General features: G+C 38.8%; 1 protein-coding gene across 1 annotated transcript in view; it reads left to right on the top strand.

The window, feature by feature from the left end:
• NLK (nemo like kinase) overlaps window positions 1-25,536 on the top strand; it is a 145,894-nt gene that overhangs the window by 105,038 nt on the left and 15,320 nt on the right. Inside the window, exons 4-6 of the mRNA XM_059997208.1 lie at window positions 16,146-16,252; window positions 17,737-17,822; window positions 22,370-22,579. Coding sequence (XP_059853191.1) covers window positions 16,146-16,252; window positions 17,737-17,822; window positions 22,370-22,579 — 403 coding nt within the window. The remainder of the gene's footprint in view (window positions 1-16,145; window positions 16,253-17,736; window positions 17,823-22,369; window positions 22,580-25,536) is intronic.

Consider the following 25,536-nt stretch of genomic DNA (forward strand, 5'->3'; position numbering starts at 1 on the left):
ACTCTAAAATCAGTGCCGTCTGCACTTCTTCTGCTTGCCATGCGCTCATCATCCGTTAGTTCTGCTGCCTGACAAGAGCAGTCTTGAGTTTGGTGACTTACTATCACATCATGAAATGGGAACAAGCTCCTTATCCTCTGTTTATTTCAAAATCTCTATCATCAGTTCAGGGCTGACCTAGTCAGCATTCTGCTAGCTTGAGGTAATAGAAAATCTATCGTAGTGGCAAAGAGCATGGAGTCTGGAACCAGACCACCTAGATTTGAATCGCAGCTTTGCCTCTTACTACCTGTGTTTTCTGTGGTTTTTTTGGTTTTTGGTTTTTGGCTGCGTTGGGTCTTTGTTGCTGCGCACAGGCTTTCTGTAGTTGTGGCGAGTGGGGGCTACTCTTTGTTGTGGTGCGCAGGCTTCTCATTGCGGTGGCTTCTCTTGTTGCGGAGCACGGGCTCTAGGCTTACAGGCTTCAGCAGTGGTGGCATGCGGGCTCAGTATTTGTGGCTCACAGGCTCAGTAGTTGTGGAGCACGGGCTTAGTTGCTCAGCGGCATGTGGGATCTTCCAGGACCAGGGCTCAAACCCGTGTCCCCTGCATTGGCAAGCGGACTCTCAACCACTGCACCACCAGGGAAGTCCAACCTGTGTTTTCGTGGGCGAGTTACTTAACCTCTCTGTGCCTCAATTTCCTGGTTAATAAAATGAAAATTATAATAGTACCTACCTCATAAAGTTATTTTGAGGAATAAATTGGGATAGTTAAATAGCCTTAGAACAGTACCTGGCACTCAATAAGTGCTATAAAAGTAGTAAGGGAAGGCCTTACAAAGGAAGTAGAACTTAGTGAAGCTGGAAGACAATAGGAACTCCTATGAACTTTGTGATGCAAACAAAGTGTGCCAAGCCAGCTACCAACAGATGGCATTAGCAAGTACTCATCACAAACAAATGGACTTTCATAATGGTCTGTCAGTAACAAACCTAGCCTAGTTATAGAAAGATTTTTTGTCTTAATAATAAGATGTGAACTGTTAATGAGGAATGGGTTGTCAACCTCAGTACCTCATATTCCCTTACGTGGCCTCCTCTTACCAGAAAATATATTCTATATACAACCCACTAGCAACTCCAAGCCTTCCATCCAGACTGCATCCACATTATATCTTTCTTACTACTTTTTCTTTTTCCATTACCTTAACCAAACCTTTCTTATTAATTAGAAAGATAAGACCTAATCTCCTCCTTCAACCTGCAGTCCCAGAACCACTCCCCTTGTTATGCCCTAAAGTAGTGGTCACATCTCCTAGTAGCGGTCCCTTCCTGACTGCACAAAGATTACCTTGGCCTTAGTGTACTAGCAAATCTGAGGTTGTTTTAAAAGAACTGTTTAAAGTTCCAGCTCACAGTTGGAATTTTTTTCCCTCTGCTTTGAAGAGAGTCACTATAGTCAGAGCAACTTATTCACACCAGCTCTTTGAAACATGTGTGTTTCAGGTGAAGCCAAAAAAGTCTAAAGCTAGAATCTAGTCTTTTCACCTCTATTACAAAATAAATATACCTCTAAAACTTCCCAGCTGGTGGGAATGAAATGCTTATCAGACTTCCCAACTAATAGAGGGTAATAATGAATAACAACAAAGCCATACCTAAATAACCCCATTATCATTCTCTTGAACTGGTTAACCTTCTGATTATTAGCCTCTTGACACACTTAATTCAGGTATGAGAGTTTAGGGGTGCTCGTAGGACTATTTATTTGATCTTTTTGTCCTATCCCACTGTTCTGACTTTATTTCTATTTTTTAAGGTTGGTAGACACCAGGGAGGCATGTGTTACATGCCCAGAGGTTTCAGAAGCCACTAAATATATCAGGCCTGCCTTAATTGGAGGATATGGGGAAGCAGTGGGGCTTTTAGCCACTTCATAGACCAGCTGAGTTTCCAGCTACCAACTCAATTTATTTGAGAGCAGTACTTCAAGGAACTTAATAGACCTACAGTGCACTAGCACAAATCTGTATTTTAGCCGGAGTACAATTTATTTATGTACTACTTATTATATTGGTTTTCTCTCTGTATATATATGAATGTCATTATTAAAATTAAGAGCACTGAATTGTTGGTGATAGGTTTAATAATTATGTGTTTTATTGACAGTTTTCCTCGTACTGCTACATCACTTAGGGGTGGCAAGAGAACCCAGATGGTAGATAATAGGATTAGGTTGAAGTGGCATTTTTCCAAAGGAAATATGATATGCATGAGCCAAGCAGAGTTTTGTTTCATGTGTGTGTTGTTTTGGATATGTGGAATACTAATCAGTTAGGGGAAACCAGTATGATAGCTAATGTGTACCACCCTGAGCTCAGACTGAGAAACTCTTCAGGTTACTAGAAGCCCTTTACCAAAACCAGGAGTCCCCTGTGTGGAGGTCTCACAGAGATTAACACTTTTAATTGCTCCCTTGAGTTTCCAATCTGTCCAAAACCAACCCTAGTTCTTTCTCAAAAGTAATATACAGTATGCCCTGTAGAAAACTTTTCTTGGTCTAAGAAAAGGGTTTTTGTCCTCTTATGAAGGAATGTGACTATCACAAATGGACATACTGTTTTTTGGTTCCAAGAAAACTAGTACATGAGACCCCATTAATAAGAAGTGAATATAATTTTCCTTTTCAGCAGTGATACCCTTTTGAAATTCTGATCTTTCTTTTTAAGATCAGTACCTTAAAAGAGCTTTTTAAATTGGTTGCCTGTTTTGCGTGTGTTTGTTGTTTTTACTTATTTCCTTTGGCTTTTTCTTAGGGTGGGGGGGAGGGATGTTAGGAGGAGATAAGAACATAGTCACATGTGTTCTTCCCATAACAGTGGTGATGATGGTAGCAGCAGCTTCCACGTAATCACTCTTCCCTATGTGCCAGGCATTTATGTGTGATTGACGTACAACATCTAAACCTGGCAGTAACCCTGTGTAGTAGGTTGTGCCTCTTTCTTTGTTTTTATTTTCATTGTGCCTCTTTTATAAAAGTAAAAACAAACTCAGAGAAGTTATTTAACTTGCCTAATGTTACCAAGCTAGTAAGTGACCGAGTCGAGATTCTAACCTGGTCTTTGATTCCAAAGCCTACACCACACTGCCTAAACCCGTTTAACTCATTTTAAAAATATGCTCTCTTCTTAAGTAGAATTATTTTGTTCACATTTTTTGAGGTTTCATCTTTTGAAAGACAGAGCACAGGTCAAGAACAAAAGCTGGGATTTAGCAGCAACTCCTCTGTGTACCAGCTATGACCTCTGGCTAGTTCCTTCACCTCTCTAAACCTCTTCACTTATTTGTGTAATGGGAATCTTAATAGGACTTACTTAGAGTAATTAGGGGTAGATAAGGCAAATTAAGTTTAAGCTGGAAGTCTGACACATAGAAAACTCTCAATAAATACCAGCTATTTTTTTTTTTGATCAAGCTTCTGTGGCTGTGTACATTAAAATCTTTTTGCTTCCTTCTTGTTTTCTCTACCTGATTTTTACACATCAATCTCAGGCTTCTTCTAATCTCTTGAATGTTGCCTTGCATTCATCCATCTTTTTTCTCTGTTTTGTCATTGAGTTAGCATGCTCTCTACACCCACTTGGTACCTAGTCAGTATTTATTGATGCGAATGATGGTGGTTAAACAAAGCTGCTGTTGGCACCAGTCCTGCAGCCTCTGTGACTGCCTGCCTGAGTAATCATGACTCCTAAAAACAGAAAAGGACTCAATCATCTTACTCATAATTGAAGGTCAGAATTTGATGTCAGCATTTGTTTCTGTGGTGATTATGTAGCTTTTTCTGCAGAATTACTTGACAGTTGGAGTAGCCAGGCTTTCTGGCATGAGGCTGATTATGATGCATTCTTAAATTACTTCCTAAAATAGATGCAGCATCATAAAGGTGGGTTAAACAAATATTGATTGTAGTACAGATTTGTTTTAATTGGAGCAAGAGGTCAGGGGAGGCTTACCATTGAGGGTAGTTGACTGCCAGGCTCTATATCCATCTACATTAGTTCCCTAGTCATCTTGCCCATAATCCTTTCTTGCATCAAAGAAAATTGTACAAAACTGTTTTTAATCCCAAACACTCCTCCCTTTTCTCTGCCTTTCTGGTATCTCTAATACATTCCTACCTCATTTCTTCGATTGATCCTCAGAAGATTTCTTATTTTTGCTTTTTCCTGCTTCAACCTCTGTTCTCCATGAACACATTTTACTCCTCAGCAACCTTTGTGGGAGTCTAGCAGGGTGTCATGCATATTATATTTGGGCTCTATGCACTAACAACTCAGCTCTTGACACTGATGTGCATTATTCTAAAGAACATATCAGTAAGGTTGAATTTATAACTCATTAATGGTTATAAATGACATGCTTCCATAATTTCAAAATCCAGATTTTTTTTTAATAAAAGAAGGAAAGAATGGGAAAAATATTTAATAAAAAATAAAAACTTTGTGCAAGAAAAAGAAGATTGTAACCAAAAGCAAAATTAACACCCCGGGCTTCCCTGGTGGCGCAGTGCTTGAGAATCCGCCTGCCAGTGCAGGGGACGCGGGTTTGTGCCCCGGTCCGGGAAGATCCCACATGCCACTGAGCGGCTGGACCCGTGAGCCATGGCCGCTGAGCCTGCGCGTCTGGAGCCTGTGCTCTGCAGCGGGAGAGGCCACAGCAGTGAGAGGCCCGCGTACCGGAAAAAAAAAAAAAAATTAACGTCCCATCTGTGGCAGATTTCATTTAGTAGAGACTTGTTTATTTCTTACCATATCTAATGTAATATAATATATAAACTTATATTTTCAATTTAGATCTCCAACCAAAGCCTGTCCTATATTTCCAGCAATCTCTAGTTCAGAGATTTTTCTAGTTGTTTTTTTTTCTTTTTTTCGCATTTTCTTCTCAAGGACTACTAGCCCAACCCTCTACCCCACCACACACAAAAAGTTAGCTGGGACTTCTTTATATGTACACAGACGTGCGCGCACGTGAATTTTTAAAATTCTCCTTATCCGTTAAGAAAAAAATAGGGAATATGAAGCTATGCAAGTAAGCATACGTGATTCATAGGTACAGGAAAATGTTTATTGAATTGTCAATTTTAGCTTTGTAATTTGACTAAGAAGGGTGGAAGGGGACTTCCCTGGCAGTCCAGTGGTTAAGACTCCACCCTTCCAATGCAGGGGGCATGGGTTTGACCCCTGGTCGGGGAATTAAGATCCCACATGCCACACGGAGTGGCCAAAAATAAATTTTTTTAAAAAAAGAAAAAAGGGTGAAAGGAATAAGACTTGAAGGAAGGAACTCAGGAGGTAGAAAGAGACAGAGGCAAAGAAAGTATAAGGTAGAAAAACTTGCCTCTATGATTTTTTTTTTTAACCCTTGTATTATTTTTCAGTTGCTGGTCAAAGGAGTATCATTATTTAGCCTGTCCACCTGACATTCCTTCACCCCCAGCCTAGATCTGTTGCGTGGGAGTAGTTCCAGGCTGTTATGCGGATTAAATGAGGTGACCTATGTTAAAAGTGGCACATAGTAGGCTCAAAAATATTTTTCACCAAACTGAGATCATACTTCAGCAAACGGTGGGATTGCTTCTTATTTGAGGTTGTGGCCTACTAGTAACAGAACTAAGACTACAGATCCTAGAAGAAATTAAGAAGAGTACTTGTGTGGATTTGGGCAGTTACTTCAGACATCTTCGGATTCAGTTCCTTCCAAAAGGAAAGACTAAAACTCAAAAAGAGAACAAGTAGTCTCTAGAATAACCTACCACTTGTGCTGTGAGAACTCATAGAGATAATTCGTATAAAGTGCTTAGAAAGTGCCTGGCACATAGAGAAAGGTCAATAAGTGTTAGTTGCTTTTATTTTTGTTATTTCTCATGTGTTTTTAAAAAGGTCTTAAGGTGAACCATTTTAGGAAACCTAAGGAAAGTATGTATGTGTTTTTATAGATATAGGCAAATTGCCAATTAGAATGTGCATCTAATCAGAAGTTCAGTAGGAGCTGAAGAACTCTTGATGGTTTCTCACATGTTTAACTAAAGATTTAAATCTCTGTAGTTATTGGAATTTAGCAATTCTAATAATTTAGAGATTTATCTTTTTAGAAGAATATTTCTTGGTTGTGCTACTTTGTTTCTCTTACTCCTGTTGGCTGTGTGATGGCAAATCTGGCGTATTCAATCCCAAAGCAGTGCCTAAGGGGCTTTATGAGATTAACAGCCATAACACTGTTGTGATATTTGAGTGAATCTGTTGTAATTGCTTGTTTAATTGTCCATCTCCCTTGGTGGGCTATGAACTCAGTGACAGCAGTGACATTCTTATAGACCATCAAATTTCCAGTGTCTAGAACGGTGTCTAGCACATTCTGCTGTTGAGAATATTTGTTGAAGAACGAAGAGAGTGACTTCCCATTTGAAGACACATGGCAAGGGAGGGATCCTGAAAGCCACATCATGTATTGCTGTACTGATTTTCTGATTTTTGCTTGGAACCTGGTTTTTGCAACATGCAAATAATGTCAGTCTTATGGATTTCATTTTCTCTCTTGATAGTGAACAGAGTGAGGCAGAATTTCATGGAAAGGGTCAGTCTTAGAAATCATGACAATCTGGGTTTGAATCCGAGCTCTGTGTCAGCAGCTTAACCTGTCCCAGCCTCAGTGTGCTCATATCTTAATAGAAATAGTTACAAATTAGGTATTGTTAGTGAGGATTAAATGAGATGACATATAAAGTGGCACATAAGTAGCTTCAACAGAAAGTTAGCTTCCTTTCTCCTTTTCTTCTCCTCATAGCGCATAATTAAAAGTAATTCAGCTATTCTTTATTTCAAAGTAATCTGCATGTTGTGGTGACATTTGGTTAAGAAATGGGAATAGTAGGCAAGCTGCTATGGGAAGCAGCTTGGTGGGGTAGAGAGAGCACTAGACTAGGAGTCGGGACTGAATGTGACCTTGGGTAAATCATATGACCTCTCTAGCTGAAGTTTGTGTTTCTCTTAAGTGATATTCCCCATTGACTAATAATTGAGAAAGCAGCAAAGGGACTATTTTGTACCCTGTTATATATAAAGAAGCTTCTGAAATGTCAGTATTACCAAAACAAAAAACCATACACAATTAACTCTTTAAAACAACACAGAAACGTTTGTGTCTCTTGGGCACCTGAGGCATCGAGAGCCGCCATACCCCCCCACCGCCCCCCCCCTTGCATTTGTAATTGTTAATTTGCATCTTTCGTTTTTCTGAAGCAAATCAGTACATTTTGAAATCCATATTTCATGGAGCTACTTAACTAATTGCTGCAATCAGCAGCAATTTATTTTATAGCAGCGCTGTTCAGATCGCTCTGAGGTTAGCATACCATGCACAGTGTGTTTTTTACAACCATATTTTTAATGATGAGTTTTAATAAGGGAAAATGGTTAATCTGCTGATATTCTCCTGAAAGTCCTAACTTTGGTCCTGTGTTTTACCTTTACCCAATGCTAACTTAAAAGGCCACAGCAAAGTCATTGACCCAGTGGGTGCACCGGCTGTCGGAGAGGCTGTCCCATTTAGAAGGACGGGAGAGGGAAAGAGCACCCTGTTTTTCTTCTTGTTTGGAGACCCTCATTAAATTACTCAGAAACAATAATCAGATAGCTGCTGTTCAAGTTAATGGCACCTCTGAGTCCCTGTCAAGAGAGCTTTATTTAATGCGCAACAGACCTGGAGTGATGCAGGTGCCTTTTCAGGCCCTCATTTAATTTAAGCTGCTTTAGTTGGCATGGCAACTAGTTGAGACATCTGGGAGACATTATGCTAGGGATTGAGACTTCAGAGGATTTCTGCTAGAGCAAAGCAGAAACCTTATCATAAAGTGGTGTGTGTTGCTTCTAAATTTCTGCAGCTATATTGTTAAATCTCCAAATTCAGGAATTGTATTTTCCAGAGAAATAAAATTTTTTAAGGTTGGCCTGGTCGTTGGCTTGTTTTCTGTGAAGAAAAAAATGCTTTATTCGTGAGGTGAAAAATATTCATTTCAACCCTGAAGAATTTACTTTGCGAAACTAAAGTTTGACAGAACTTACTCTCTGCAGAGTGGCTGTTTTAATCACTTTGTAAAAATCATACATTTAAAATTTATCAGACTTTTTTTTTTTTTTTTTTTTTTTTTGCGTTACGCGGGCCTCTCACTGCTGTGACCTCTCCCGTTGTGGAGCACAGGCTCCAGACGCGCAGGCTCAGCGGCCATGGCTCACGGGCCCAGCCGCTCCGCGGCATGTGGGATCCTCCCAGACCGGGGCACGAACCCACGTCCCCTGCATCGGCAGGCGGACTCTCAACCACTGCGCCACCAGGGAAGCCCTATCAGACTTTTATGTTTAAAAGATATTAGAGGAGGGGAAAGCATCTCTGCACAAAGGTAAACAAAATGGTCAAGGTAGACAGGGCTGTATGTGGTTTTGCCCTGAACTTTCTGGTTAAATTAAGAGTTTATTTAAAAAAAAAAAAAAAGAGTTTATTAACCTACCTTCATTTTTTTTTAACCCAGCATGTCATCTTCTCAAGAAGCAGAGATATGAAAGTAACACTCTTCTAAACTCTTCTTAAATATTATAACAGGAGATTGAATGAAAGGTTTTTTAAATTCACAGATCCTAAGGACAGTAACATAGTAATCTAGTTATTTGCATTTAGCAGAGGGAATACCTGCTGGTTTATATTTTGTAAGAAACTGTGCACATATGTATGGGCTCTTAGTATAGAAGAATTGACTTACCACTTGAAATCATTCATTTTGAATGCCTTGTTTTTCAGGGGTTTTTTGATATCTGGTAATACTTTGCTCTGTGTTAGGTTGAACAATGTGAAATTACTATTTTTGGTGGTCAAAATGGTCCAACATTGTCAGTTCAAATCCAACAGGTCTAGGATGTGAACAACACCCTGATTTGGAAATATATGTTTCGTAATGCTAAGTGAAACGTAAGAGTTTTTTCTGAAATTAGTAATTATTTATAAAATATCTGATTAGAACAGTACCCATTCCAGCCAGACAGTGTTTTGATTTTCCCTTTTCTTTGAAAATATAGTCACTGTTAGAAGAAAGCATATGACATTATTTCATACTTATTCTCTGTTTTTGGCTTTTGTATCAATTCGTTCCTTTTATAAGTCAAAGCAAGATTTTTCAAGTGCCAGCCCTGAGAATTCAACCTGATAACTTGAAAATTAAGATGTTTTCTCTCTGCTGTTTGCATGCATACCAACTGTCACCAGTAACAGTAAAGATTCTGGAATCGCAACTTGGCTACCTGTTTTATACAGATATGTAAGGCAGAATAGAATATAACCTGGTCTTCACTTCCATGCAAGAACTTTTCAATCCTGGCAGGAAGAAAAAATTGTCAATAAACTCAGAAGACATGGCTGACATCCCATACAGATGAGTACTCTCTTTAGGAATTTTTTTTCCCTGAGTAAAACTGCAAGTTGATATTAAGTTGATAGTACTTAATACAGGGATAGCAGTTGTGAAGTTTTTCTGGTTTTGTTCTGTTGTTCTGTCTTGGTTTTTTTCCTGTGTAATGTTCCTTTGTTTTCGTCCCTTGAGATTTCTGGAACCAACTCAGGAATATTAGGACTTCTGATTAAGGCTTAATGGTGCAAATAGAAGTTTTTTCCTGTCTCTATCCTATGATTAAGATTTCCTACTGGGAAAATTTTTTAGTATATACAAGAGGGTTAATATCCTTAATATGTAAGGCACTTTTACAAATAAATTATCACCCCAGTAGAAAATTGAGTAAAGAAAAGAAACAAGTCTCTCTCTCACTTTCTGTCTTTTTCCCTCTCTCATACTCACACATATATATGGCCAATAAACATGTAAACAGTTTTCAATCTGAAAACACAGTTGATAGAACACAAATCTTTACTGCCAGTTCTTCCTGAAGCCCCCCTAAAGTGTCAGTAAAGGGTTAGGAACTCAAACTAGAAGAGGCAGAAACCTCTGCTGGCAGTAATGAGAACCCAGAAACAAGTTAGTTCTTGCTCAGAACATCAGAGCAGCTCAGGGTTTGGAGGCATCAAGTATCTCAGAAAGTAGGGGTGCAGGTAGGCCTAAACACAGAATTGGTTGCAAGCCTGTGTAAGAAGTAGTAAGATGTTCAAATGTTCAGATCGTCTCCTATTCCGCAGGAGACCGTATAATGCTTTATTTCCTGGAGACAGCATGAACGGAGCTGTGGTGTCTTTGGCCCCATCCCCCACTGATACAGAACACTGGCAACCTGGCCTGTGCCCTCCAAGACAGAAGTTTGGAGGGCTCTTCTCTAGAGAAATGGATTAACCCAAGAGAGAGGATCTATATGTAATTGAGGATCCTTTGTGAAACAAAATTAAAGCTCTATGCCGCCGCCCCCCACACAAAGCTACATTACAGTCAAAACAGTAACAACCTGGGCTTCCATGGTGGCACAGTGGTTGAGAGTCCGCTTGCTGATGCAGGAGACACGGGTTCGTGCCCCAGTCCGGGAGGATCCCACATGGCGCGGAGCGGCTGGGCCCGTAGGCCATGGCCACTGAGCCTGCGTGTCTGAAGCCTGTGCTCCGCAATGGGAGAGGCCACAACAGTGAGAGGCCCGCGTACTGCAAAAAAAACAAAAAACAACAACAGTAATATCCTAAAGGCCAATTGGTAGGAGATTGCTTAAGTCATGCCATATTACATAAATTGGAATACTATTTAAGCACTTTTTTTGGGGGGGGGGCGCTGCGTTGGGTCTTCATTGCTGCGTACAGGCTTTCTCTAGTTGCAGCGAGCAGGGACTACTCTTCGTTGCGGTGCGCGGGCTTCTCATTGCGGTGGCTTCTCTTGTTGCGGAGCATGGGCTCTAGGCACGCCGGCTTCAGTAGTTGTGGCTCGCGGGCTCTAGAGCACAGGCTCAGTAGTTGTGGCACACAGGCTTAGTTGCTCCGTGACATCTGGGATCTTCCCGGACCAGGGCTCGAACCTGTGTCCCCTGCATTGACAGATTCTTAACCACTGCGCCACCAGGGAAGTCCCTATTTAAGCACTTTAAATGATAGAAAAGAATTGTATACCATGGAAAGATATTCACAAGATATTTTAAATTAAAAAATATATATGTATGTGTGTGTATATATATATATGTATATAATATGATCTACTTTGTCACGATAATTCCACTACAAGGAATATATCACTAGGAAATAATCAGATTCACATAAAGCTATATATGTAGGATATTTATCTCATGGTTATTTAAAATAGTTTAAAAAATTAGAAATAACTTGGATTTTCAACAATGACAGATTGGTTAAATGAATTATAAATATATCCATACATTAGAACCCTCTACAGTAATAAAAATTCTGCAAGAAAACAGGCAGCAAAGCCATGTGTATGCTATAATCCCAGTTTTAAAAATACAGATAGGTATGCATACACAACATTTACATGAAGATATTATAGGTTAATTCAAAGAGGTAGGATTCTATGTAGTTTTTATACTCTTTGGCTTCTTTGTATTTCCCTAGTTCTGTGATGAATTTTTGTTTTTTAACTATTTTGGAAAATTTTTTAAAATACACAAAAGGAGAGACAATAGTATAATATCTATCATATACACAATACCCAGCTTCAGCAATTACTAATCATTTTGCCAGTCTCATTTCCTTTTTATTGAGAGGAGGGGGAAAGGAGAGCTGTATTATTTTAAAGTAGATCCCAACTATCACATTATTTTACCTAAAAATACTTAAATATGCAATTCTACCTGGTAAGGGCCTTAAAAACATAACCATCATAACCTAATAAAATTAGCTAATTCCTTACTATCCCCTGATTGCCTCAAAGATCTCATTTTTTAATCAGGTTTGTTTGAATCAGGATCTAAACAAAGTACATATATTGCATTTGGTTATTATATTTCCTGAGACTTTTTATCCCAAACATTCCTCCCTTCCCTTCCCCTCACAACCCCCCCCTTTCTTTCTTTCTTTCTTTCTCTTTCTCTCTTTCTCTTTCTTTCTTCCTTCCTTCCTTCCTACCTTCCTTTCTCTCTCTCTTTCTTTCTCCCTCCCTCCCTTTCTTTCTTATTGAATTTTTTGGGGATATTTTTCCTGGAGAATGATCCACGTTGTGTGTTTAGCTGATTGCTTCCTCATGATGTCTTTTTATTTCCCATATTTCTAGTAAACTGATAATTAGAACTAGAAGATTGATTATATTGTTTTTTAAGACATGAATATTTTCTAGGCAGTGGTGTGTATAATCATAGGGACATAATATCTTGTCCCACAATAAGTGCTGCTAAGATTGAGTGGTGGATTGAGTTGATGTGGGTCTCATTCCTTTCAAGTGGTTTTAGCAACCATTGATAATTGGTACCTTAGATCCACGGTGTCATAGAGGTTGCAAAACAGTGATTTTTTTCCCCTAATCTTTCATTACTTCTGTATTTATTAACTGAAATTCTTCTATAAAGAACACTGAACATTTAGTATATTTTATTAGAGTTTTTTTTTTTTTTTTTTTTTTGGCGGTACGCGGGCCTCTCACTGTTGTGGCCTCTCCCGTTGGGGAGCACAGGCTCCAGACGCGCAGGCTCAGCGGCCATGGCTCACGGGCCTAGCCACTCCGCGGCATGTGGGATCTTCCCAGACCAGGGCACGAACACGTGTCCCCTGCATTGGCAGGCAGACTCTCAACCACTGCGCCACCAGGGAAGCCCTATTAGAGTTTTTTAAAATATAACTCAAAAGAAAAGAAGGTAAAATCCTGAATTGTGTAGGGCCACTGAAACAATTTAAACATAGTCAATTTCACTATTATGTAACCTTAGGCAGGTTACTTGCCTTCTGTTAGCCTCAATTTTCTCATCTGTAATTGGGGATACCACTGCCTATCTTGTAGGATTGCCATGGAAATTAGATGAGATGATATATTTAAAATACTTAGTGGAGTGGCTAATACCTAGTAGGTGCTCAATATATATTCATTCATTCAACAGATATTTACAGGGGACTTACTATATGTAGGCATTGTTTCCTCTGAGACTTTTGGATAGACTTGTGAACAATACAGAGAAAAAACCCTTGCCCTCATGGAGAAGGATTGGAGAGACAAACAATAGATGTAATAAGTAAATTATGTAGGATAAGTACTACAGGAAAAAAGAAAAAGTAGGGTTGTGCAAGGGGGTAGCAATTGGACGAGGAATGCAGGACACATTATTAGAGTAGTCAAAGTTGGCCTCAATCGAAAGATAAAATTGAAGCAAAGATACAAAGGAGGTGAAAGAGTTAGCCAAGTAGATGTCTGGGGAAGCACAGTCCAGGCAGAGAAAATGGAAAGGGCTAAGGTTAGTGTGTGTTTAGCATTTTCAGAGAACAGCAAAGAGGAAAGTGACAGGAGGTCAGAGAAGGAAGAAAGCCAGATCATTTAGCGCCCTGCAAGGACATTTTAAGGACTTTGACTTTTCCTCTATATGAAATGGGAAGGTTTTGCAGGAAAGTGACATAATCTGGCTTTCGTTCTAAAGCATGATTATGTGAAGTGCATCTAAAAAATAAGATGAATTGATGAAAGGGCCATGGTAAATGTGCACTGAAGCAAATATGACAAAATGTTAAGTGTAAATCTAGGTGGTAGGCATATATATGGTGATCACTGTTTAATTATTTCAAGTTTTTTGTGTGTTTGGAAATTGTTATAAGAAAAAAAATTTTTTAACTATTAAGGTAACTAAATCTAACCTTGATAATAATATTGTAATTTAACTGATGTATATCATCTTATAGAAAGATTCTAACATGTCACTGAAAACTCCTATAAGGAAATTCTACGTGCCAGATCTCATTTCCTCACTAATTTCTTTGGAAAGAGCCTGGTTAGTAAAACCTAACATAAAAATTAAACCTAAGAGGATAAAAAGCTTAAAATTGCATTTTCTATATGATAAAGTGACTCAATATACAGACAAAATATAACAGTGAAAAATGTATTCTGGCTTAGAATTGTTTTAGAAATCTAGGGGTCTTGGGCCAGGCTGGTAATAGTGGACATGATAAGAAGTGGTCTAATTCTGTGGCTAAGTTTTGAAAGAACCAATAGGATTGGAGGCAGAGTGAGAGAGGGATCAAGGTTGACTCCAAGGTCTGTGGTTTGTGGTGTGACCAACCTGCTGGAAAAATAGGTTTGCTGTGGGAAAGCCTACACCTAGAAAGTGTGTGGTGGGGGAAAGATAGAGAATACATCTTGGACATGGTAGTTCGAGCTGTCAATTAGACATCCCATGGAGATGATGAGTAGACAGTTTGATAGACAAGCCTGGACTTAAGGAGAGAAGATTAACTAGAGATACAAAGTTGGGAGTCATCAGCATGGATGTTATTTAAAGTCATGGAACTGGATCCCGTTACCCTAGAGAGTGAGTATCGAAAGAGAAGAGGACCAGGGACTTGCCTGGCGGTCCAGTAGTTAGAACTCTGTGCTTTCACTGCCCAGGGCCCAGGTTCAGTCCCTGGTTGGGGAACTAAGATCCCAAAAGCCATGCTGCATGACCAAAAAAGAGAGAGAGAAGAGGACCGAGCCCTGGGGCATTTCAACATTAAGTGCTTGGGAAAGAGCACCAACAAAGGAGGACTGAGAAGAAAGAACCAGAGAGGGAGAAGGAAAGTCAATAGTTGGGTGTCCTGCTAGCCAGTTGAAGAAAATGTCTCAAGGAGGAGGGCGTTTCCAACTATGGTGTGTCGAGTGTTATCAGTTATTCTCCCTTACTCCCAAGTTGTCCCTTTTCCTACCTGTTTTTGCTAAAACATTAAATTAGAAGTGTTTTTAAATCCTTCTCCCCAAATAATAATCACTTACTACAAGAGACTTTTTAAAGCTCATAAGGGTAAGATACAAAGCCTAACATCACTTTTTGAAAATTTAAGTTTTGAAGGCAGATTCCTTCTCGTCTTTATTTTTATAAGCCCAGCATTTACCCTTAAAACAAGCATGTAAATGCTGAAACAAGAGCCCCAGGACCTCTTAGTTCATTTATAGCTAGTGGTAAGCACCCTAAGACTACAGCCTCCATAATACCTTTCTGGAAGAAGAATTTTAGGATCTGAGGAACTATGTAAGAAAACAAAATAACTGACATTTTGTCTTGCCTTTCCCTGCTTTGAGGTGCACAGGGCTGGGGAAGCCTTACTGTTTGACTCAGAATGTGAAACTGACTTTTACAAGGTGTCAGAAGAATTTGAATCCTGGTAGGAGCCTCCTAGAGTCAAAGGCCCTCTCCCCTTGACTTAAGGAAGCTTATATTATTTAAATCATAAAGCTTGCCCAGACTTTTAAGGAGTTCTTAACTGCAGGCAGAGTAAGACATGCATCTTTCCTTTTCTAGATAAAGCAAAAGGTGGTGCCTTCACAAGAGTCCTGAATTCCCATCTCCATTGCTCCCTGCGCCCCAGCCTTTGATCATCTGCCTTGTGTTGATTGAGCAAAACCCTGAGGGTATAACAGAGTGCAAAGCATGGGAAGCTTAAAATTTAGTAAGGGAAGTATAAATGTATAAAAAGTTAAATAATAAAAGAATTCAGTTGTGAAGATTGTAGAGAGATTTGGATTTGAACTAACCATTTGCGTATTTTTAGGAGTACCATGATTTATAGAGTAACTTAAGCCACAGTTGATAGGTAGGTTGTCATCTTTTCCATTGGTGCCATGGTGGCCTAGGGTGAGACCAACAACCCTCTCTTGGGGTTCAAAGGACACTCCAGTAACATGTCTGAATAGACCCTCAGACTGGTCTTCACACTCTTCCTGGCCCAGCTGTCACTGACAATATTTACCCTTGGTTTTCTCTTTTATAATGCTAATTATAGTGAAGTCACTTGGTTGGTTACTTCTGCTAACTTTTTAAAATTCTTTAATTTTGGCAGTGTTTTATCTTGTGAGGGCTGGAATTGTCACCTCTTTCATGCTGTCTAGAAGCTTTCTTTCCCTAAGCTTTTTCCAGCCTTAAGAACAGAAGTTATTTAGACCTGGTACCTACTTTGCAGGGATTGGGGGCTGAATTCTCGGAACTCTCCTTAACTTGAAACCTCAAGATATGTTGTCACAGAATTGATGCAGAGTGACCTACATAAAATTATCGTCTCTCCTCAACCACTCAGCTCAGATCATGTCAAAGTTTTTCTTTATCAGATTTTGCGAGGTAAGTTTTTCTTTATGAAGAAAAAGGTAGTGTCACTGTATAAATGAAATGTTTTGCTTTTCATTTGAACTAATCTGACCTTCCAAGGCTTACTTCTTCCCTAACAACTTCTTTCTTTTGACCAAGGTATATTTAATAATTTCTATACTTGATGTTAAATAAGAGGCTTTTAAGGGTAGCCAAGTGGTTCTTATTTTCAGTGATGGAAGAGAAGGGCCTATCTAATTCATTAGGTAGTCGAGGGGGTTAATATAGGGAGGTAAATAAGCAAGATGGTTTGTCAAACAAGAATGCTTTGTCACAAAGTTTCCACTAAACAGCCTTTAGTAGGAGTGTGTGGCTGGCATCAGATGACTAAATTGAAAAGGAACTGTGTTCCCTATGGATAACATACATTCTTCAAGCCAGCAGTAGGTGGGCCTGGCCTGAGTGTTGGCAGGCATGCCTGAGTTCAACTCTAGAAAAGCAAAATGACTCTTCAAGCATGGAGGAGACTGATAGAAACAGCCAGCTAACTCATTCTCTAGGCTGGCTCATTAAAGAGCACTGACTTGACAGAAAAGCGATTTGGGCTGGCATTGTTGGAGCTTCCTCTGGTCATCAGGTGTGTCCTTAAGAATTTTGCCGTTACAAATGGAGAGTTGTTTAAAGCTGAAACAGTTTTCTTACCTAGTAAAGTACTTTTTTTCTCCCACGGGATTCAAAGAATTAAGGCATTCTTTATAAAAATTGACAAGCATCTGCCAAAAGAATTATAGCACATACAGAGTTAAAGCTAGAAAGTTCACCTTCTATAGATTTGTTGATATTTGGGGATGGGGGTGGGGTGGGGGTAGAGGGGAGATATTGGCTATTGGACCTTTTTTCACACTTGGAAAAAAAAAGGGATTTGCTATATTTTATTCAGAAGACTCAGCCTTGAAGCTGTGATCTTTAGCAGTGCTAAAGCCCACAGTCTTTCAAGATGTCAAAAATATTTTTAAAGTAATTAATTACCCTCTTGATTCTTAGTGGTGGAGAATACTACCAACAAACCTGGGCAAGTTTCTGAATTTTGTCTCATCAGTGAAGATCTGTCCTGGGAAAGGCTCCCTGCTGGTTGATGGGAACTATTTTGTGGGAGCAGCTCACAATCACAGGTTGAGAGTATCAGCAGAGAGCTCCAGTAGCCACACTTGTGAACAATTCAAGGTTATTGGTCTGGTCAGCCTTAACTCCAGTGCTTGGAACGCTTGTCTATATACTTAAACCTCAATAATCTTTCGAATTATAGACATTATCTCTAGACTGTGCAAACTTTTGATGACATTTTATAAATTATAGTTTTTTGAGGTAGGGCTAACTCAAGCTTTTAATAGTGTTCATTATGCAGTTATTTAGAGAACAATTTAAAATCCTGTACTCTTGTTTCTATGGTGTTCCCCAAATCATTGGTTGAGTAAAAGGAATTAAGTATCTGCAGTTAAATCTGTTTGTTGTTTCAGGTTTGAAATATCTCCATTCAGCTGGCATTTTACATCGAGACATTAAGCCAGGGAATCTCCTTGTGAACAGCAACTGTGTTCTAAAGGTAGCTTTTCAGTTTATTTAAACATGTAAGAAAAAATTGGAACGTCAAGGCACGTTTAAGAACATGTTTTTGTGAAAGAAATGGTTAAATTTATTTTCATCACTTTACCAAAAATTAAAGAACCCAGTGTTCTCTAGCAATATCACTAGGCATGGACATAGTAACTAATTTGTAGTCTTGGCTCATGGTTTCTTGGTGATATTTTGCACATGTTTTGGAAACATTGGAATTGGAATTTCAGTGTGACTAGAAATAAGAATAGAGAAGGTGATTTCTTTTCAGATTTTTCTATTATAAAGGAAGTGTATATCAGAAGAAAGATTGGAAGACCAGTAAGCTTCTACTTACGTAAGAATCAAGTGTGGCTTTTAAGAAGACTGTCTATATGTTTTTGCACAGCTAACATTTTTATATGCTTTTTGACTGAGGCAGCAAAGTAGGGAAATCGAAACATTTAGAAGTGAAAATACTAAGCCAGGAAAGGGTCCAATGTATTTCCACGGTATACAGTAACCAATTCTCAGTTATCCCTCTGAAGGGGTATTGATTACAGGATTTATTATGGTTAGCAGCCCGCAAATCTCAAGATGTCAATTTCAGTTTTTTATTCTTACCCCAGTACCATCCCCACCCCATTGTCTTTTGTTAGAGTGGCTCACAAATAGCAAAATCCACATGTGTACATACACCCTACCCCTAATAGAGATGTGTATTAGCAGAACTCCTAGTGAGGGGCCCACCATAGTTTTCCCTATCATAGAAATTAGAGATAAGGGCCTTCCTAGAGCTGAGTCATCTCTATGTAAGCAAATTAAAGCTCCTCTTATTTTATGAGTGGCTAAAGTACTATATGGTGCTTCAGTCTACAGTAAATATTCTTAACATTTCAACTGATATATTTGAAAAAGAAAAGAACTGTTTATAGATGTTGTCTTATTTTAAACATTTTTTAAACATATTTTAAAGACTGTCATTAGTACTTAGCTTGTTGGCAAGCTAAACCTTAAAACCAAGTATATAAATGAATTTCAGGGTTTTTTTGTTGTTTTTTTTTGCGGTACTTGGGCCTCTCACTGTTGTGGCCTCTCCCATTGCGGAGCAAAGGCTCCGGACGCGCAGGCTCAGCGGCCATGGCTCACGGGCCCAGCCGCTCCGCGGCTTGTGGGATCTTCCCGGACCGGGGCACGAACCCACGTCCCCCGCATCGGCAGGCGGACTTTCAACCACTGCGCCACCAGGGAAGCCCAAATTTCAGTTTTATCTTAAATGCTTTCTTTAAACTGTGGGCCAGTTTTCTTCAAAAGCTGATGTTATACTGCTTTTGAATAAAAAATTTCCCTTCACTCTTTCCTTGAAGAACTCTGTTCCTGTTTTAACTCTAGAAAGATTTAAAACCTATTTTTCATATATTCCCTGAAAACAACTAATATTGTAGTTCATTCTTTTGTTTCCACAGAAAATTAATTGTCCCAAAAACCACTAAAGTAAATATTCCTTCTATAGGTCATTGAGTTCATTCCCCTGCCACCATCACTTTTTAAAAAGAGCTGTAGGGACTTCCCTAGTGGTCCAGTGGTTAAGACTCCACGCCCCCAGTTCAGGGGGCCCGGGTTCAATCCCTAGTCAGGGAACTAGATCCCACATGTGGCAACTAAGACCCAGCGCAGCCAAATAAATAAATATTTTTAAATAAAAATAAAAAGAGCTGTAACCTATCCCCATAACCTATTTTTATTCTTAAAAAAAAATTAAGAATGTTATAGTCAGGGACTTCCCTGGTGGCGCAGTGGTTAAGAATCCGCCTGCCAATGCAGGGGACACGGGTTCAAGCCCTGGTCCAGGAAGATCCCACATGCCGTGGAGCAACTAAGCCCGTGCACCACAACTATTAAGCCTGTGCTCTAGAGCCCGCTAGCCACAACTACTGAGCCCGCGTGCTGCAACTACTGAAGCCCGTGCGCCTAGAGCCCGTGCTCCAAACAAGAGAAGCCACCGCAATGAGAAGCCTGCGCACTGCAATGAAGAGTAGCCCCCGCTCTCCACAACTAGAGAAAGCCCATGCACAGCAATGAAGACCCAACACAGCCAAAAATAAATAAATAAATATTTTAAAAATAAATAAACCCTGGTTTTAAAAAAAAAAACCTTAAAGTCAGGAATTCTTTGTCCTATTCATACCAAGTCACTTTATGACAATTTAAGCCAGTTTCTTCTTATTTCAGTTTCTGGTTGGAGAACTTCACAAAGCATTTGTGTAGAATCTGTCATGCTTGACGCCATTAACTGCTTGCAGTCCATTTTCCAAATCGTTATGGTATTGTAACCTCTGGCTACATGAATGAGTAACTAAAAGAAAATGTCATTTATGAATAAACAACATACAGATGAGAACAAATTGAAATTTTGCTCTGTTCCTTTAACTTGTCTTAGCAGCCTACTTTTAAAAGCCAGAGTAGAGTGCCAGTCTACTGATGCTAATACTCTCTTCTCAAACGTAAAAATGCATAGAAAATAATTATGATAAAACATTTTTTAAAAATTAACGCTCTTTCAGATTGTGAATATATTTTACTATTAGGCACAAAACAGATAATTTTGCTGGAAATCGAATATCTTTTTGGTTATCTGACCATATAAGCTTCTTACTTTGAATTTAGCCTGTCTTCCAGATAAATTGCCAAAAATGATTCCAGATCTGTTTTATAAGAGAAAACATTTTCTGCTGGGTAGGTGGTTGGTTGTTTTTTTTTTTCTTTTTAGTATAAATACAAGAAAATTAAAGTAGATTTAAGTCCTTTCCTCTGGTTTTATTTTGTTTTAAAAGATATCCTAAAATTTTTTGGCCAAGTAATAGAGCGTTTAAACATTATGTGTTATTTGAACACTGGCCTTTGGGAGGATTTGAAAAACAACATATGCCTTTCTTCCTTTTTGGTATAGTTTTTCCTGTGTGATCTGGAAATTTACTTTCATTTTTAAGTTTTAAAGATGTTGGCTTTATACTTCTTCATCCCCACATACAAACATGAATTCATTTGATGTGACCAGGCATAGTACATTCAAGATAAAAAGAGAGGATTGCCAAAAATTAGGGGTAAAATTTGTTTTCTTTAAAGCAGTGGTTTTCAAGTTTTTTTAAGCCTCCAGACCCTTTTTTCAAATGGAATATTATGCTGGGACCTCAACTTAGAAGACAGATAAAAAGTGTTATTTTTTTGGGCTTCCCTGGTGGCGCAGTGGTTGGGAGTCCGCCTGCTGATGCGGGGGACGTGGGTTCGTGCCCCGGTCCGGGAGGATCCCACAGGCCACGTGGCGGCTGGGCCCTTGAGCCATGGCCGCTGGGCCTGCACGTCCGGAGCCTGTGCTCTGCAGCTGGGGAGGCCACGGCAGTGAGAGGCCCACGTACCGCAAAAAAAAAAAAAAGTGTTCTTTTTGTCCCTTATAATATTGACTCAGAGTTAATCAGTGAGAACACTGGAGCTTAGATGGTCATTACTCTTTTATCTCATCCTCAGTGCTCCCAGTTTTTGTTTTGGTTGCCCAGTATCAAGAAAATCTTAATTCCTGAAAATAAGCAGAAGTTGCTGGTGGTGGCACTGCTGCTATTTACTAACAGCTCACCTTGCAACCTCCAAATACTTTTCACTTAAACAGAAGGAGCAAGAAAAGATTTATTCCTAGGTCTGCATGTAAATTAATCAGTCTTTCTCATTTACCATTATGTCTCCAAGTTCTAGCATACTGTCTAAAATATAACAGGCACTCAATTAATTAAATGTTAATGGTGTGAAGAAATGAAGGAACCTGTTAGCATTGTTATTCTACAGTGTGCTACATTTTGACATATTCACACATTTGAGTGTGTATTTTAAATAGATACATGTGAAATTTAGGTAAAATGTTTACGGAACTCCTGAAGTACCTCCTCAGAACTGGATTTAGCAGGACTCCGTTTGAAACCCATAGCTTTAAAGAAATTTTACTATATATATTCCATTGAGATAGTGAACATATGGGAATTTCCTCCAGTCTAGTGGTTAGGACTTGGCACTTTCACTGCTGGGGCCCCAGGTTCCATCTCTGGTCGGGGGAGCCAAGATCCTGCAAGCCATGTGGTGCGGCCAAAAACAAACAAACAAAAGATAGTGAACATAGTTAGCTCAGGAGGTCTTCAAGATTTTCCTTGTAATATCTTCCTCCATAAGCCAGCCTTGAAAATAAATTAGCTTGATTTGTTCATCAAACCTAGAAGTATGCATTCAGCTGCTTTTTGTTTGTTTAGTTAGTTCCAGTTGAAAACAGATGAAAAGTGAAAAGCATATCTTTACAATACATCATTTTATATAGAAATATGGAAGTTTGAGACTTTTCTTCCCTTTCATCCAAATAAGATCAAATTATGTTGACACAAATATACTCTGCCTATATCATTGAAAACTTTTCAAAGTTCAGAGGTCTATCAAGATTTTAGTTTTTGTTATTTTGTTTTACTTTTAAACTTGTAAATCTATTTGTTTGACAATATTTTGATAATCTTTTCTATTTAGATTTGTGATTTTGGATTGGCCAGAGTGGAAGAATTAGATGAATCCCGTCACATGACTCAGGAAGTTGTTACTCAGTATTATCGGGCTCCGGAAATCCTGATGGGCAGCCGTCATTACAGCAATGCTATTGACATCTGGTCTGTCGGATGTATCTTTGCAGAACTACTAGGACGAAGAATACTGTTTCAGGCACAGAGTCCCATTCAGCAGGTATGATTTCACTTTAGGCTTTAGGAGCTTTTCAATTCTGTTACAGATTTAAAGGAAAAACCATCTTGCACACATGTCTTGGGCTTATTCATTGTACTGTCTAAATTGCTTTTAGCAAATTCAAGTTCACTTAAAATTCAGAAAGTTATGAAGTTGAAGATTACAGAGATATTGATTTTGCAACTTATGAGCCTATTAGAGGGAATGTTGACTTTATTACACGCACTGATGCATGGCAGCAGACTCAGATGTAACAGTTTGCACAGGTGTAATCTTCAGTGGTTAGAGGGCCTCTGTTCTTTCTAACTGAATGGATCTGACATGAAAATGTATTGGGTGACTTAATGTACTTACACTTTGTGCTTAGAATATAAATTTTAAGTGTTGACTTCTTTAAATATGAACATTTAGAAACCTTTCTAACTTTTATTGAGCTAAAATATTTAAATGTGGCAGAGAACATCAGGAGCTGATTAAACTGTAGCTTCAGGAAACCGTTCCTGATATTATACTTTAACTGTCCGTCTTTATAGCTAATTCATTACTACCCATATTTTCTTTGGGGTAATTCCTAAGTATTTTTTATTCATAAATTTTAACAGTATTGTTTGCGTGAGAATAACGTAACAATGATGAGTCAGGCCGTAGAATCAAATTGGTGGGTTCAAATCCTAGCTCTGCCATTTGCTATCTGTCAAATCTTGGGCAAGTTAAACTGTTCCTGAGGATTGTTGTGCAGATTAAATGAAGTAGTAAAGCTGAAAGTAAGGCCTGGGGTCTAGTAAGCACTTAGTAAACGTTAGCAGTTATGATGGTCGTGGTGGTGGTGTGCCAGGGTGTGAGGGATACAGCCATATAAGACAAAGCTTTGTGAAACTTTCACATGAGATAGAAAATAAGTATACCAATAAATATAATCCCAAGTAATGATAAATTCTATGAAGAAAAAAATTAAACCAGGTTAGGGATAGAGAATGATGATGGAGCAGAGCAGTGCTAAAGGACTCTTTGAAGGGATAACATTTGAGGAGTGACCCAAGTGAAATGAGGGAGCAAGATACCGGGAAGAAGTATTCCAGGAAAAGGGACAACCAGAAGGTGCCTGGACGGAGGTGAGGCCAGCAGCATACCTGGGACAAAAGGGACAACCAGCATAACAAAGCCCTTTGAGGCAGGAACAAGTGTGGCGTGTTGGAGGCATGGCTTGATTAAGGAAGAGTATGTAAGAGATGAGGTCAGAGAGAAAGAGCCTGACCATGGAGACCTGATAAGGACTTTGGATTTTATTCTATCCAAAGTGTGATGGAAAGCTCTCTGTTTTTGAGCAAGGGTTTTGAGCAAGGGAGTGTTAAGATTTTGATTGATCACATTTTAAAAGATCACCCTAACTATTGTGTATCTTTGTAAATAATTCATGCACCTGACCAAAAATGAAATCATTTCCTTTATGCTCTATCTACCAAGAATTGTTAACTGATACATTAGAAACTATATATGCTCTGATCAACATTTAAATCTATTTCTCTGCTATACATTCAGTCTTTTTGTTTAAGTTTACATCTTTTAAAATTGATCCTGGTGATAAAAAATTATCATAAATAATCTAATGTTGGATACTATTGATAATATTCACTTTACTATTCAATTTCTTTAGAAGGTAGAGCTTAACAGACTTACCTGTAAGATGATATGTCATATCTGGACATAAGCTGCCATACAGAAAAGCTTAAGTAAAAATTAAGATGTTCAAATACTGTATATTGAACAAGGATCTTGGGTTGCTGCTGAAAAGAATGCACAAAGGAAAGTGTGAAGCAACTGAAACGGGATTCAAATATCTCATTTTCTAGAGAGATAGCATAGGTCTTGAGTTTGCCAGTCTCATGTAGCCACTGAAGTCTCCTTCACATCTATCAGTCATCAGTGTATTTTGGAGTGAGAAATCAAGATCTAAAATGAAAAAACAGTCTAACTTCTAAATGGAAGTAGATATTTTCTGTAGCATTTTCTCCTTTTATCTTCGAGAAATAAATACCCTATGTACTGTAGTACCAGCAGACTTCATAAAAATGTTCCTCATCCGTAGGTCTGACACATTTTAGACAACTTTCTCAATATTTCCATTTGTTTTCATGAGCCAGTCATTTCCTTCGGCCTTTAGTGTAGTTGTTAGAGGTCCAAAAGTATCGCCAACACACTTTTCCCAAAGAGCTTTTATATAGAGATCTTTTATTCTGTGCAAAACAAGCTACTTGAGAATCTCTATTATCCTGGAGGGCAGTGATACTGATGGCTACCCCATAGCTTAGTTAAGTGCAGAAAATAGTGCTTTGTATTTGGCAACCCCAGAACCAGGAAAATAAGTATCCACTGGATAAGAATTTTCCATCCTGGAGGAATTAGAATGAAATGTTATTGCTAATTGGGTTATGAAATTAGAACAATCATAGCACTAAAGAAAATTGTTAAGGTAGTTTGCTACCTACAAAGACTTGTTTGTGAGAAGACCATTTTTATTGCTCTCCTTTATTGTGCACAGCTAATTAGGTGTGGCCTTATGCGGTGTCATAGTTTTCTAAATCACACGGTTTTTCGCCAGTATAAGAGATTTCTAGCATAACCAGATGTAAAGGGTCTGCACTGGCCCAAACTTAGCTTTTATTTCAGGTGTGAATGTTCTGAGTATTTACTAAATCACAGCTGCCTGGTTTGGATTAGCTCCTCGATGAGCCTGAATCCGTTTGAAGCATCAGAATCCATTGATTAACTGTTTGAACAGAATAGTCATTAGCCGTCACTGAGAGTGCAGTTTGTTTCTACAAGGATCATAGAGGCTGCGGTATCAAGACATGGGGCAGGCAGATGCAGACCCTAAATTACTATAGCCTTAGAATGCCATGCTTCCCAAAACTATTTTCTCTATTTGTATCTTAGAGATTCCTAATAAACATTTATCT

Source organism: Delphinus delphis, chromosome 19 (genome assembly GCF_949987515.2).
Source record: "Delphinus delphis chromosome 19, mDelDel1.2, whole genome shotgun sequence".
NCBI classification, from domain to species: Eukaryota; Metazoa; Chordata; class Mammalia; order Artiodactyla; family Delphinidae; genus Delphinus; species Delphinus delphis.